This window comes from Myzus persicae, unplaced genomic scaffold (assembly GCF_001856785.1).
Source record: "Myzus persicae strain clone G006 unplaced genomic scaffold, MPER_G0061.0, whole genome shotgun sequence".
Classification (NCBI taxonomy): Eukaryota; Metazoa; Arthropoda; class Insecta; order Hemiptera; family Aphididae; genus Myzus; species Myzus persicae.
In genome coordinates this window covers 592958-605861 of record NW_019104044.1, presented here as the reverse complement: position 1 = coordinate 605861, position 12904 = coordinate 592958, and the positions used below count along the sequence as shown (strand labels likewise).

Sequence of the window (12904 nt, the reverse complement as noted above, 5' to 3'; positions counted from 1 at the left end):
TACTCTGCTTGCACTATACCTATACTTTTCTTGGAAATCTTAAAGGAGAAGAAATAACTTTCTGTCGTACCTTTGAACTGAAATCTGAATTCTTTTTTAAATTTGTTTTTCTTAATAAAGATTAAGTGTAAAAGCAGAAATACCGTCAAGCCTGATTATATTAGCGTATTATTTATCATATCATTTGAAAAACTCTCTCGTTTCAGAATTCTTTTGAAATGCAAAATAAGCAAACTAAAATCGTCAGTTGTATTTATTAATTATATATTTAACTATGCCACTAAAAGCAAAACCAAACACTGTATTTTTCTTTCTGAAAACTAAGTTGTTGTGTTGTTCAAATTGAATCTTTAAAATAATTATGACTTGTTTGATACATATATATTATGGCAATGGCACTATGTAATCAGCATTTCTTACTCGAAGTTGGCACGCATAATTTATTATTCAACGTATTTGTTATGGAAGTAAGAATTAAAAAAAATAAATACTTTTGTGTGTAAAACTCTATTGCTGTTTTCGTTTTCTTCACGCCTGCCTATAACTACGATGTATAAATTTGTGACGACAAAAAAACGTTTAACAATTTTTTTCAAATAGCATTTTGCAAACGCTAGGCGCACTGTATAATAAACGTTGTTATATTTGGATTTGGAATATGACCTATCTTATTTGTGTATGCCCTTAGAACTTGAAGTATCTGATTCTGGTCTGTACACGTGCACTGCTTCTTCGGAAAGCGGCGAGACTTCCTGGTCGGCGTCACTGAGCGTCGAAGAGTCCCCGGGCACACGACTTCACCGCGCTCCTGACCCAGCCATGTTTCCAGCTGCCCCGTCTGTGCCAACCATTGTCAACGTCACCAGAAACTCGGTTACGGTCACGTGGCACCCGCCCACTCCACACCTTGGCGCTTCTCCGATCGTTGGGTACACGCTCGAATATTACAGTTCGGACCTGCAAACCGGATGGGTGGTAGCCGCACATCGCATATCAACCAACACCATGGTCGTAAGTATATTGATCAAGCTCGGTATCCGGTGGTTAATACCAGCTTACTTTCAAATACCTTAAAACCCCTTACACGGGACGTACAGGCAATATTTAAAATTTTGCGGCATGAAACGGTTGAAAATCGTTTAAATATTTACGTAATTCTCACCGTTTTCTTAGCTCTAAATTATATATGTAGTAAACATATAATAATATTATAATGTATGTATGTGTGTGTGTGTGTGTATACGTGTTTAGGTCGATAATCTAAAACCGGACACGTCATACGTGTTCATGGTGAGGGCCGAAAACTCACACGGCTTGAGCGTACCGAGCGCGTTATCCGCTATGGTGAAAACCGGTGGGACCAATACGATCATCACGCAGCAGTCCCTGGAAGAAGCCCGAGAACGGCTTGGCACTAAAGTCATAGACTTCAAGGAACTGTACGCGGTATCGTCTACGTCGGTCCGAGTCATGTGGGATGTATGTATACCGGATTCATATCGATATTTTGTTGTCGACAGGAAATTAACGTAATATTTTACATTTACATAAGGTATTGAGCAGTGCCGAATGGGTAGAAGGTATTCACGTAAGGTTCAGAGACTTATCGGGCGGCTCTCAGACGTATAACATGATGACGGTAATGATGAACAACGGCGAGCCCAAGTCCTACACGTTGGCCAACCTCCGTAAGTACAACAAGTACGATTTCTTCTTGGTGCCGTTCTTTAAGACTGTCGAAGGCCAACCGTCCAACTCCATGGTCGTCCAAACCAACGAAGACGGTAAGTGAACGTGCCTAAAGCTAAACCTAACCATATATTTTCGATTCCCCGTTAAACCTTCAATTCGTTTGGTTTTTTTATTCATTGCAGTTCCTTCTGCGGCTCCAGAAGACGTACAGACCGGTATGGTAAACGCCACTACTGCGTTCATTCGGTGGTCGGCCCCTCCACCGCAGCACGTCAACGGCGCACTGTTAGGATATAAAGTAAGAGAAAATATAATTCAACTTTTTTTCTCGGTAGGTTTTTTATAGTCATTATTTCTCGGGTTGTGGTTCTAAATATCAATAAATTGATGAGGTCATATTTTACTGATCTTGTTGATATGCTTATATCTGATGAACATTTTAAACAAAACTATTTGTTATTAAAGCGTAACAGTGACTGGTATCAAAAATGTACCAACCTCGTATGCATAACATGGGTATTGGGTACCGTATTAAGTATAAACAGTATTTAATTTTACTTTTTGTATTTGAAAAGTATTAAAATATTATAAGTTAAATAAATTGACCCAAATAGTTTCCGAAAGAAACCTAAGTATTTTGAACACGTTTTCGAAGTTTTCTTTACAATACGCTGCACATGATACGTCTGATATAATATTATGATCATGAGTAGGGCTTGAATTAAAATTCACTTAAAAATATCGAAAAATTTCATTTAAAAAAATGCGTTTATGACCTAAAAATTCTAAAAAATGTCTTAAAACAATTCTCTGGAATGACACCGGATTTCTTCATAAATCAAGACAAATTTTTTGAATCGTTTTATTTAAACCCTAGATTACCTTATGTTGATTTAGTATTTATTTTTTTTGTAATATTACGAGAAATATGTTTAAAACTGACCTAAAAAGTAACTAATGCCCTAAAAACGTTTATAAAGCACTTATACTTAAAAAAAAACATCGAAAAAGTTCTTTGTTAGCATAGTGTGTACTTGAAACACCTATTACATAGGTACCTAATAATATTGTATATACCCACGTATAATTAACCGGTGTGTCGAATTCGTGTTATCTATAGATACAAGTGAAGAATAACAACGCTACAAAGGCCGCCGTACAAGAGCTGTTGAACTCGTCGACTACGACGATTCTGCTGAACTTGACAGTGGGTGGCAGCTTCACGGCACGGGTACAAGCGTACACCCGCCAAGGGTACGGTCCCTATAGCGCCCCCGTGCCAATAGTCATGGATCCGGCGTACCCTGCGAGGGCGTATTCGTCTACGACCAACGGCGAAGCGTGGATAATCGTGCTGTTGGCGGCCCTGGTCGTTATGTTGGCGTGCGTCATTGTCACCGTCGTGTACTTGAAGCGGAAACAGAACGCCGGCAAACAGTTGGGCCACTTCAACGGTAAACATATAATAATATTATTTAGAACTATAAAGCCGGATTCACAGCCGCGGCGTGTGTCGTGTCGCTCGAGGGCGAGGTAACTATGGTTAAAATGTGTAACCATATCGGTTTAAAGGTTAAGCCGTAGTCCCTTCTTTGCTTACTCGGTCGCAACTTGGTCGTCACATGATACCAAAGTAACCACATTGCGATTTGATCGACACAACAAGACGCAGCTGTGAATCCCACTTAACTACGTGTACCTACGGCTTACAATCATAATCATATACCGCGGTATATTACAATATGCATCTAACCGTTTTAACACCATCGATGTGTACCATTGCAGTGCCGGTTGTCAGTGGCGACCTGTCGCAATTGAGCATGTTAAGCGCCGGCGGCAAGGAGGCGCTGTGGATCGACCGTGGATGGCGCAACGGGGAGAAAGACCCCGAGTCCAAACTGTTGAACGGCATCGGTAGGGAGACTACCTGCGCCGATTACGCCGAGGTGGACACTCGGAACTTGTCGACGTTCTACAACCCTCGCAAAGACATGATGTCCAACCCGACACCGTACGCCACCACTACTCTGCTGAACCGCGACGATTGCAATGTAAGTTACCGTCGCACGCGGACGTCGGTATTTGCAGGCATTAAACCAGCTGTGGTTTCCATAACCCGCAGCCCGTCTTATCGTCCCTGACTTAGGCTCTTGAACTCGTTTTGAGCATTTTATTATAGCGCGTATTTTTAATCTTTTAATACGCTTTGAATGTGATTCGTGAGATTTAAAAAAAAACAGGTGGTTCTCCGCCTAAAAAATTAGAAGACCTCTACAATAAACACTTATACCACCGACGGTCGATATTTTCAGAACGCGTCTCGTAGCAATTAAGTGATATATTGCTATTATGTCCTTATATTGTTCCCTCTAAAACCACCACTTTACAGAAATTTGGATAAATTGCCACTTAAAAATGTCCATTTCGAGTTTTATTTCCCTATGTGTGCAAATTATACGTATACATACTTCATATACATCTATTATTGAGGTACTTATTATAATACAATTCAAAATTGTTTTATTCTTTTCACTCATTAAATATACATATAATTGTATATTATGTCTTCTCGTTGTTTTCCAAAATACTTACGTAGAACGTGTATTTGATTTTTACAAAAACCCACACAATTACATAATGTACAAGTTACAACTAATACAGATCATAGTAGATTTTATTTTATCGATCACGTGTTTTTAGGAGTCTACTCATCTCTTCGGGGCCGCTAGCAGCTCTTCCGAAACAAAAACACTGAGCTCCAACGGCTCGTGCCACGAACGGTGTCACGAACAAGTGGCCGCACCCAATAACCATTACCTCGGTAAGCTTAACAGAATTTATAGCTTAAGACCACGGCGTTGATTTTTTTTCAATGAACTAATATGTTTTTTTCTTTATTTTTAGACGAAAACGTGGACTTCAACAATCACAAGCGTAAACCGCCAATCTATCCGATCAATCAAGCGCCGCCCCCGAATTGGAACGAGTTCCTCCCACCGCCCCCTCAACACCCGCCGACAGATTCTATGCGGAAAACGTCTCAGGTATGTGCTCTGAGTTCGTCACACTCTCTCGGTTACATGGCCGATTTATTACGGGCGTGTCATTGGTGCTTTTTAGATTCAGTTTTTTTTTTTATGTCTGTGATTATTTTGGGTATTGCAAAGATTGATGTTGGTTTAATACATAAACGCGATCCTTTTTTTTTTTTTTTCATTTTTATATCCCTTTTTATTATAATTCGAAAAATACAAATTTGAGACTGCTACAGACTTGAAACTCTGTTCAATTATTTAAAATACCGATATATAATTATACTGAATAGAATTCAATTTTGAAAAATAACAGATTTTGAATAATTCTCATAGTATTGACATTTTTTCCACTATCACATTTTCTTCTTCTATAAGATATTGAAATTTCAACCGAGTGTCACTCAGAATCGCTATTTTTGATTTTTTTGTTTATTTAAATATAGTGACCAACATTATAAATATTTATTTTTCTATTTTTCTAATTATAGTCCAACGGCGGCAGTCCACAATCAAGTCGTCGTATGCATGCTGGAAGTTTCTCGAAACAGTCACACATCCACTCCAGCAAGTCCTTGGCCGGTAGTTGCAATGGTTACACGCCCGCATGGATTTACACTGGGAACCAGAGCAACGAACACAGATTCAATCCACCGCCTTCCACACAACCACCTCCGGTAACCGCTCGTCACCACATTAAAGTCTTAAGACAACAATAATTTATACTGTGTGTGAATTTCGAAATTTGTTAACAGATAAATTGATTTTTCGACTTACACACCCATCATTTTTGTGGTGTATATAATGTTCTAGTCTTTAAACATTCATAAAATATTCCCCGTTTACTACGAATTTCGGGGTTCTAGACAACAATTATGATGTTTCCATACAAATGTTTATTTTTTAAATACAACTTAAATATAATTATTCGATATATTATCTTTCACTTAGATGAAAAAAATTTACAATTATTTATAGTAGATGCACTTTCTATTTTTGTATTTGTCTTCTCTTAAAGGCAAATCGTACGTATGTCGGGTACTCGGATACATTCTATTTACCTACATAAAGTATGTACATAATAAAGATATTCTTGGTAAAAAACTAGTTTAAACACATATCTTTTCCACAGTTAACAGTTAACAGGTTTTATTTGTTTCGTTAAAGTTAAGTAAATTATAATAACTATTAGTAATTTTAAAAGAATTAACAAACCTACTTTATGCTTTAAATATTTTTGAAAAGTTATTTGTATTGAATGATACTAAATAACAATGTGTCAAGAAAAAAATATACTGTGAAATAGTTATGTAATTTAAAATATGTTATTTATGTATGTTATGTATTCACTTAAGAGAACGTGATACCCGCGTGTGTTGTCTCTGTCTTACAAGTGCGTAGTGTAGCAAATTTTGCTTTCAGCAGATCACGTTTAGCTCTTTTAGTTAAAAAAATTAGAGTGGATTGATCTCTTATAAGATTGAAAGGTAAAATTATTATCCAGGGCCCCACGTATCCTTTTGTTGATATTATTTTCAAGTAAGTTATGATAATATTAAAATGTAGTTTTAAAAAAGTTCATAACTTTCTTAAAAATAATAATATCTAAAAAAAAGCCTACGTGGTGCCCTAAATAATATTCTCACCTTTAAATTTTATAAAAAGTAAATTCACTCTAATTTTTAAACAAACCGCACTGAAAGTGATCTGTAGAGCCTAAAATTTTGCTATATTACGTACTTCTAAGACAAAGATAACACATGCGGGTATCACGTCTTCTTGACATATTTTAGTTATTCGATAATCCATATTTTTACTCCAGTTTTTTGAGAATTAAAAACAATTGATTTTGTTTCCATATTAAATTATAAAAGTTAGTATTTCTCGAGTTTAGAACTAAATTTAAAAGTCATTTTTTTCATTTAAAACTATTTAATTCATCGTTCGATGAACACTTGTTTAGCAATAAATAGCTATCTACAAAAAATAAATCTATAAGAAAAATAGTTTCAATTATTCTGAAATCATTAATGTTTATGGACTCTCTGTGTAATGGACTCTAGTTCTGACCAATTTCGGGTGTTTATCCCGTTAACATTGGTGGTAGTCCCGGATATTTTAGGCACCTATACAAAAGGCAAATTCCTGATTTCAACCACTAAAGTTAAGCTTCCCTGCTGCACATTTCCACCCCTACACACACGGATGTTGCGCTCCTTGCGCGTTGCAGTTGTACAAATTCACGTCACACGCCTTTCATCCCAATGTACAACTAAATTAATAAATAATTGTTGTAAACAGGTACCGAACTCATCTCATCCTTCCGTGTGCAACGTGTCCTCGTGCCAGGGATTGGACCGGTCGGCCAACAAATATGGCGCGTCGCGGAATCGCATGCACTCCGATTACGAATACGAAAGCGCTTCACTGTTGTACGGCCACGTCAATCAGCCGACGCAACAGCAACAGCAGCCGCCACCTCCTCCGCCGTGCAACAAACGGACGCCCGACGAACAGCCACAGCAGTACAACACTTGCTGTTCCGAAGGGAACAGCATAGACCGTTGCATGCAGTCCACCCTTCCGGGTCTTGCGTACAAACATCATTCCGGTAAGCATTCTTTATCCGCGATATGTATTTAAGTCCTAGACAATAGGCTTAGCCCTCTTGCCCTAAATCCTCCAAAGTATATTATGCTGTACCCCTTGTTTTATCACTTATGAATAGAAATTTGTTTCATTCCTCGTACTTTTTTAAAACAAATGGAATTCGTTCATTTTTCAAACCATAATAAAATAATAATTTAAATAATGTTGGAAAACACGAGCCAGACCACCATTCATTTATTCTTTTATGGATTTTAAGCAAATGATCGTTACAATAGTAGAATAAATAATGATGTAACACCTGCATGTTATCGGTATTGTAAAAATGGTAGGGCATCTATCTATACTTAGATTAGGTAAATAAATAAATAAATAAATGAATAACAATAACAACAATTTAAGTAACATATTATAATATCAACAAATATAGTATTTAATGGTAAAAGCAATAATAACTTTAAAAATAACTTATGTGAACTACGCCAAAGCGCTGGCTCATTTAATAAGTTATTACGTTAAAAGCGAACGTCTTAATACTTTATTGATCCATTTTATTATTTTGTCTTGAACAAGACAACGTCTCTGGAAGTACAAGGAATTTTTAAATTTCAAGAACAAATAACAATAACCTCGTAGAAAAACGTAGAATAGTTTATTATGTTCCCAAACGTTTAAAATAATAATAACGAGGTTTATTTCTCGAGGCATTGTGTGGTTCGCACTTAAGGATAAAAGAATCGACCGGTACCTATACATATCGATATACGGGGGGCCGTTATACACACGGTTATTGGACGACCGTATATTGTTTTCCGAAACCGATGTACGGTACCCGGGAGACCATCGGTATAACGTAAAGACGATAAAAAGGACCGGGAATTATTGCGATAATCCAACGTCCAAAATTACTTTTACGACCATCGTCGGCATTGTGCGTTTTATACCGCCAATATAATAGATAGGTAGGTTACATACCAGACGAAACTATATACACGTACAGTCGTCCACGTATTATCAAAGGTGGGAATTACTGCTGCAGCTACCTAGTTAAAACGTTAAGGTTAAATAATTTTTTTTTGACTTTTTAATTGAACTAGATAGGTAGTTAGTTTTGTAATTAACTTAATCACTTAAAATATAATTAGAGCAGTATCCACTGTTTAAACCCACCGTTTTCCAATTAATTGGAAAAATAATACGTCAAGTTAAAAATCTTATGTCCATGTATTATAAAAAAGGTGGTTAACACTAAATAATTAATAATGCTGTTTGTTTAACCGCGTTGTATTTAAATTAAAAACAAATGGAAACCGATAGTTGGATTCGGTTTAAAAATCAAACCAATAACATCAAAATTCGAATTCTACTATATTTGTCATTGATGGATAATATAAAGAATACAATGGAATTGGTTTTGTGGTGGGTATTATATTTTTAAGTTTTCTTCCGTCATTGTTATAATACGACATGATACATTGCATCAAAATATTTTAAGAATTTTTATGAATCAAGTATGTCTAATGTCTATGAATAGAAATCGATGTATATACAGTCGTTTCCACACAACGAAATTAATAATTTGAGAGATTTCAAAATAGTGTCAGTCTGCGTTCATTTAAGTTAAATTTATAAAACTACTATATTTTTTCGAATATTCGCTATTATTATAGTTATTGGGATTTGTACAGGTATAACATGTTAAATAATAAACCTGAGGTAGACATTCAAATGAAAAAAAATTTAAATCCGTGTTGTCAGTTGTTAATCTGTAGATACCTTCTCCATAGTATTATCGTTATATAAATGGACAAATAAATCTATATATCGCCTAAAATCGATAAAAATCTACGGAAAGAAATGCGTCGATGCTTCGATCAAACATCGATGAGGGTGGGGGGGAGAGAGGATGAGGAGATCCATATCTATAATTTCCTTAAACGAAAAATAGTCAGTATAATATTATATACAAATATACATTTGAATATCATGATTGAATATGAATGTACGCACTAACGATTTTATTCCAAACGTGTTTTTAGAACAATGGCATCGGGACCGTGGTTGGTGTGACGATGACGACGATGACGACAGAGGCGGAGGCGTCAATGTCACTGGAGCCGACGACAAGGGTAGTTGCAGCAGCGGTTGCTCGTGCAGCGAATCGTCTTGCCTGTACGCCGAGGCGACAGACGTACCTTGTCCAGTCGTGCTTCAGACGTCGTCGTCGTCGACGGCTGTTGGACGCAAGTGATGATGCCACTCGCGACGAAGTGTTGTAAGTTCACGTACTTTATAACTACGATCTACTCTATAATAGTGTACACTACTGAAGTTGTTATTAGCTACTAACAAATCTACTTTAGATAATCATTCACTTGTACAATATTGTACAATACTAATCGGTTAGGGTGTCACAGACAAATATTCACTGACCTACATTTTACACACACAAAAAAAAAAATTTAACTGAAGTAAATATAAAATAAGACATCCTTAAAAAAATTACCCTAACAGAACCTTCTCGATCAATATCGATTTTAATTGTATACTTCGAAGTGATTTATCATTGAATTTAAATTTACCGCCTCCATTACAGTAACCCACGCTCAACGATGAAGTTCACTCGACGCCTATCATGTTAGCAGAGCGGTTACCTTTACGAGTCGTTGCGTTTTTAAAGTCTATTGTTTTGTGAAAATCCGTTATTTTATATTTTTATACATTAAATAACTTTTTGCCACAGAAAAGATTATCTTTTCTGTCGTTAAAGGATAATTTGATTTTTGAACCATGTTTGTGAAAAAAACAGTTCTATTTAGTTTAAGTAGTTTTTCACAAACTATTATTAATGGACATCCTTTTAAACCGATTAGGTGCTTTATGTATAAAGTCAGAGAAGGCAATGAATACTATGTTATTAATGTTAAATTCAAATGTAATTTTATGAATTATGATTACGCAGGTCAACAGCTGCATCTGTCCGCGACGGCGACGGGTTGTTGAAAACCGCCAAAAAATCGTCAAAAGTCAGTTAGATGTTTCACAGTCAAAACAAAAGCAACCGAACAAATCAAAACACTTCGAGTAAACCCCCAATCCTTTTTGTACATAACGTTCGCTCGAATTTTTTTAACCTTATCGTTATTCGTAGTTTTACAACTTAATATACCCCATGCATTATACAAATATTAATTGTAAATATAAATAATCAATCGTATTGTACATCTCTTTTTTGTTATTTACCGGTATACACTCTAAGTAGGTACATACAATACGTAATCGATTTATTTTTAATTGTGTTCTTGTAAAAATAATGTACATAATTAATTGTTATTTATTTGTAAACTCGATTAGTATTAATTTTATGATATAGTTCCTTTTTGTTTATTATTTTTTTTTCTTTTATATATCGAGATGTTGTTGTGATAGATTCTATTTTATTTATGTAAATTGGTTTATTTTACGTTTCGTTAGACACACATCACACGTTTTGGCCGGAAACGAATCCAGCTCATTGTTTTAATACGTACATTGATTACAATTATTTATAAATATAAATACAATTGTATTATGTACTATATAATATAAAAATGTACAGACTGCGCAGAGCTCAAACGCGTGTTTTTTTACCGAAAACGATACGCTTTTCGCCTCTTACCCTTAGTATACGTATAACAATAATATTTATTGTAATACATGATATAATATCGTTTCAAGACAATCCACAAACAATTTCAATAAACATTTCTATAAAAAAAAAACGAACCGATTTTTCTACTCTGGATACCTATATCTGTGTACAGTATATTTTATTACCGATATTGTTATAGTACCCAATTCGATTGTGAGCAGATTATTGTTCATTTCAAACGAACAAACTCACGTATTTTGACACATTAGGTACTCGTTTTTACTCCGTTTTTTTATTATTAATTTTTCATATTTATACAATATAATTGAGCCGCATAAACTACATTGTTTTATTACAATATCATAGGTAACGACTTATCCTTTTCTCTTATTATTATTATTATTATTATTATTATTATTATTATTATTATTAATATTACTATTATTTTTACTGTGATAATTAAATAACGAATAATGACGGACCTATTAATTTGTAATGAGTATTCTATTATAATATACATATATACAACTAGGTATATTATAAACGCACGATTAGAATATCAGAACTGAATATTTACCATAATATACATAATAATAATAATATTCCTTCCGACGACCATATTATAGTGTATTATTTTTATTATATATATTATTGTCCCGCGTCAATGTTCAACATTGTAGAGTTAAGCTTATAACTAAATACTGTTACGGTTATTAATTTATAAAATATGATCTGATCTGTATGTGTTGTAATAAATTATGTGTCTAGATGTAAAAATTAATGAAAAAAAAAAAAAAGAAATAATAATTATGTAATAATAAAATAACAATATATAGGCACTACTGGTGCCAGCCAGCTAGGTGCCGCGTGCTTGTAAAAACTACTATTATCGTTACGTTGTATATTATTTATAAATAAAAACATTACTGTTTATGATATAAGGATATAATAATATTGTAGACACGAGTCATATTGTATACTTATGTACTGTAGTTATATATGTGAACGAAATAAATAAATCGTAATAATATTCACGAATGTGTTCCGCACAGGCACCTATTAGCAGCTAGTGCAAGCTGTTTAACCTGTTAGTTTTCCGGATCCTATCCTTATAACCTTTTTTTTTTAAACAACACCATGCTGATGTATTTTTATTTTTATTTCTTTTCTATTGATTACATGTAGCCATATCAGTATAGTTTTTGTTTAAGAGCGTTGAAGCCGGTGAGTTTTTAGAACAAAAACATATCTTGCAAGAAAAACTCTCACTCTTTTTTTAAAAATTTATTTCAAAGAAGACAACACTGTGCAGGTCGGATCAAAACTCGATTTTTCAATTTATTATTGCTAAAATATGCATTTGAGTAATGGAGAATATTTGTTATTTTTCTAACGTATTTTTCTAGCACTATTTAAAGTAAAACGAAAATTCAGGCTTTGATCCGACCTAAAACAAATAATCATCTTTCAGATAAAGCACAAAATTATCAAAATCTGACAATACCAACGGGGCTTGAGATATTTTCCTGTTAAGTCATTTTAGCTGAAATAATACACCCTGCCAACAAACTTTCCCCCTCCCTCCTCCCAAATTGGTGTCGAACAGTAGATTAGTGGAAATGTATCAATATAAGACACACTTAATTGTGTTGTACATTGAATGGTGATGACCAGCGTTTAAGTCACAGAAAAAAAAAACACAGCGGAGACTTATTTCAATTATTTGTTGGTGAAATATTTATTTTTACTAATATTTTGAATATTATTTCGTTGTATTAAAATGTAACATTGAAAACAGTAAATAGAGATTATATTGTAGATTGATTTATGAACTAATAGTACCTATAATGATATATAATTTTAGTCTAGCAACTATAATGATTGCACTTGAGGTGAATACAAAGTCTGTACTGTAATATCGCATAGGTAGGTACCTGCACTA

General features: G+C 34.5%; 1 protein-coding gene across 2 annotated transcripts in view; it reads left to right on the top strand.

The window, feature by feature from the left end:
- LOC111037980 (roundabout homolog 2-like) overlaps nt 1-10603 on the top strand; it is a 182481-nt gene extending 171878 nt beyond the window's left edge. Inside the window, exons 8-19 of one of the 2 annotated variants that reach the window (XM_022320880.1) lie at nt 689-1011; nt 1252-1479; nt 1553-1784; nt 1875-1990; nt 2813-3146; nt 3478-3743; nt 4393-4513; nt 4597-4736; nt 5216-5401; nt 7026-7335; nt 9371-9606; nt 10294-10603. In XM_022320880.1, the coding sequence (XP_022176572.1) occupies nt 689-1011; nt 1252-1479; nt 1553-1784; nt 1875-1990; nt 2813-3146; nt 3478-3743; nt 4393-4513; nt 4597-4736; nt 5216-5401; nt 7026-7335; nt 9371-9582 (2468 nt within the window). In that variant the 3' untranslated portion in view covers nt 9583-9606; nt 10294-10603. Of the gene's footprint in view, nt 1-688; nt 1012-1251; nt 1480-1552; nt 1785-1874; nt 1991-2812; nt 3147-3477; nt 3744-4392; nt 4514-4596; nt 4737-5215; nt 5402-7025; nt 7336-9370; nt 9609-10293 lie in introns of those variants that run through there. The other variant, XM_022320881.1, reaches the window with a different exon arrangement.
- Nucleotides 10604-12904: the final 2301 nt, after the last annotated feature.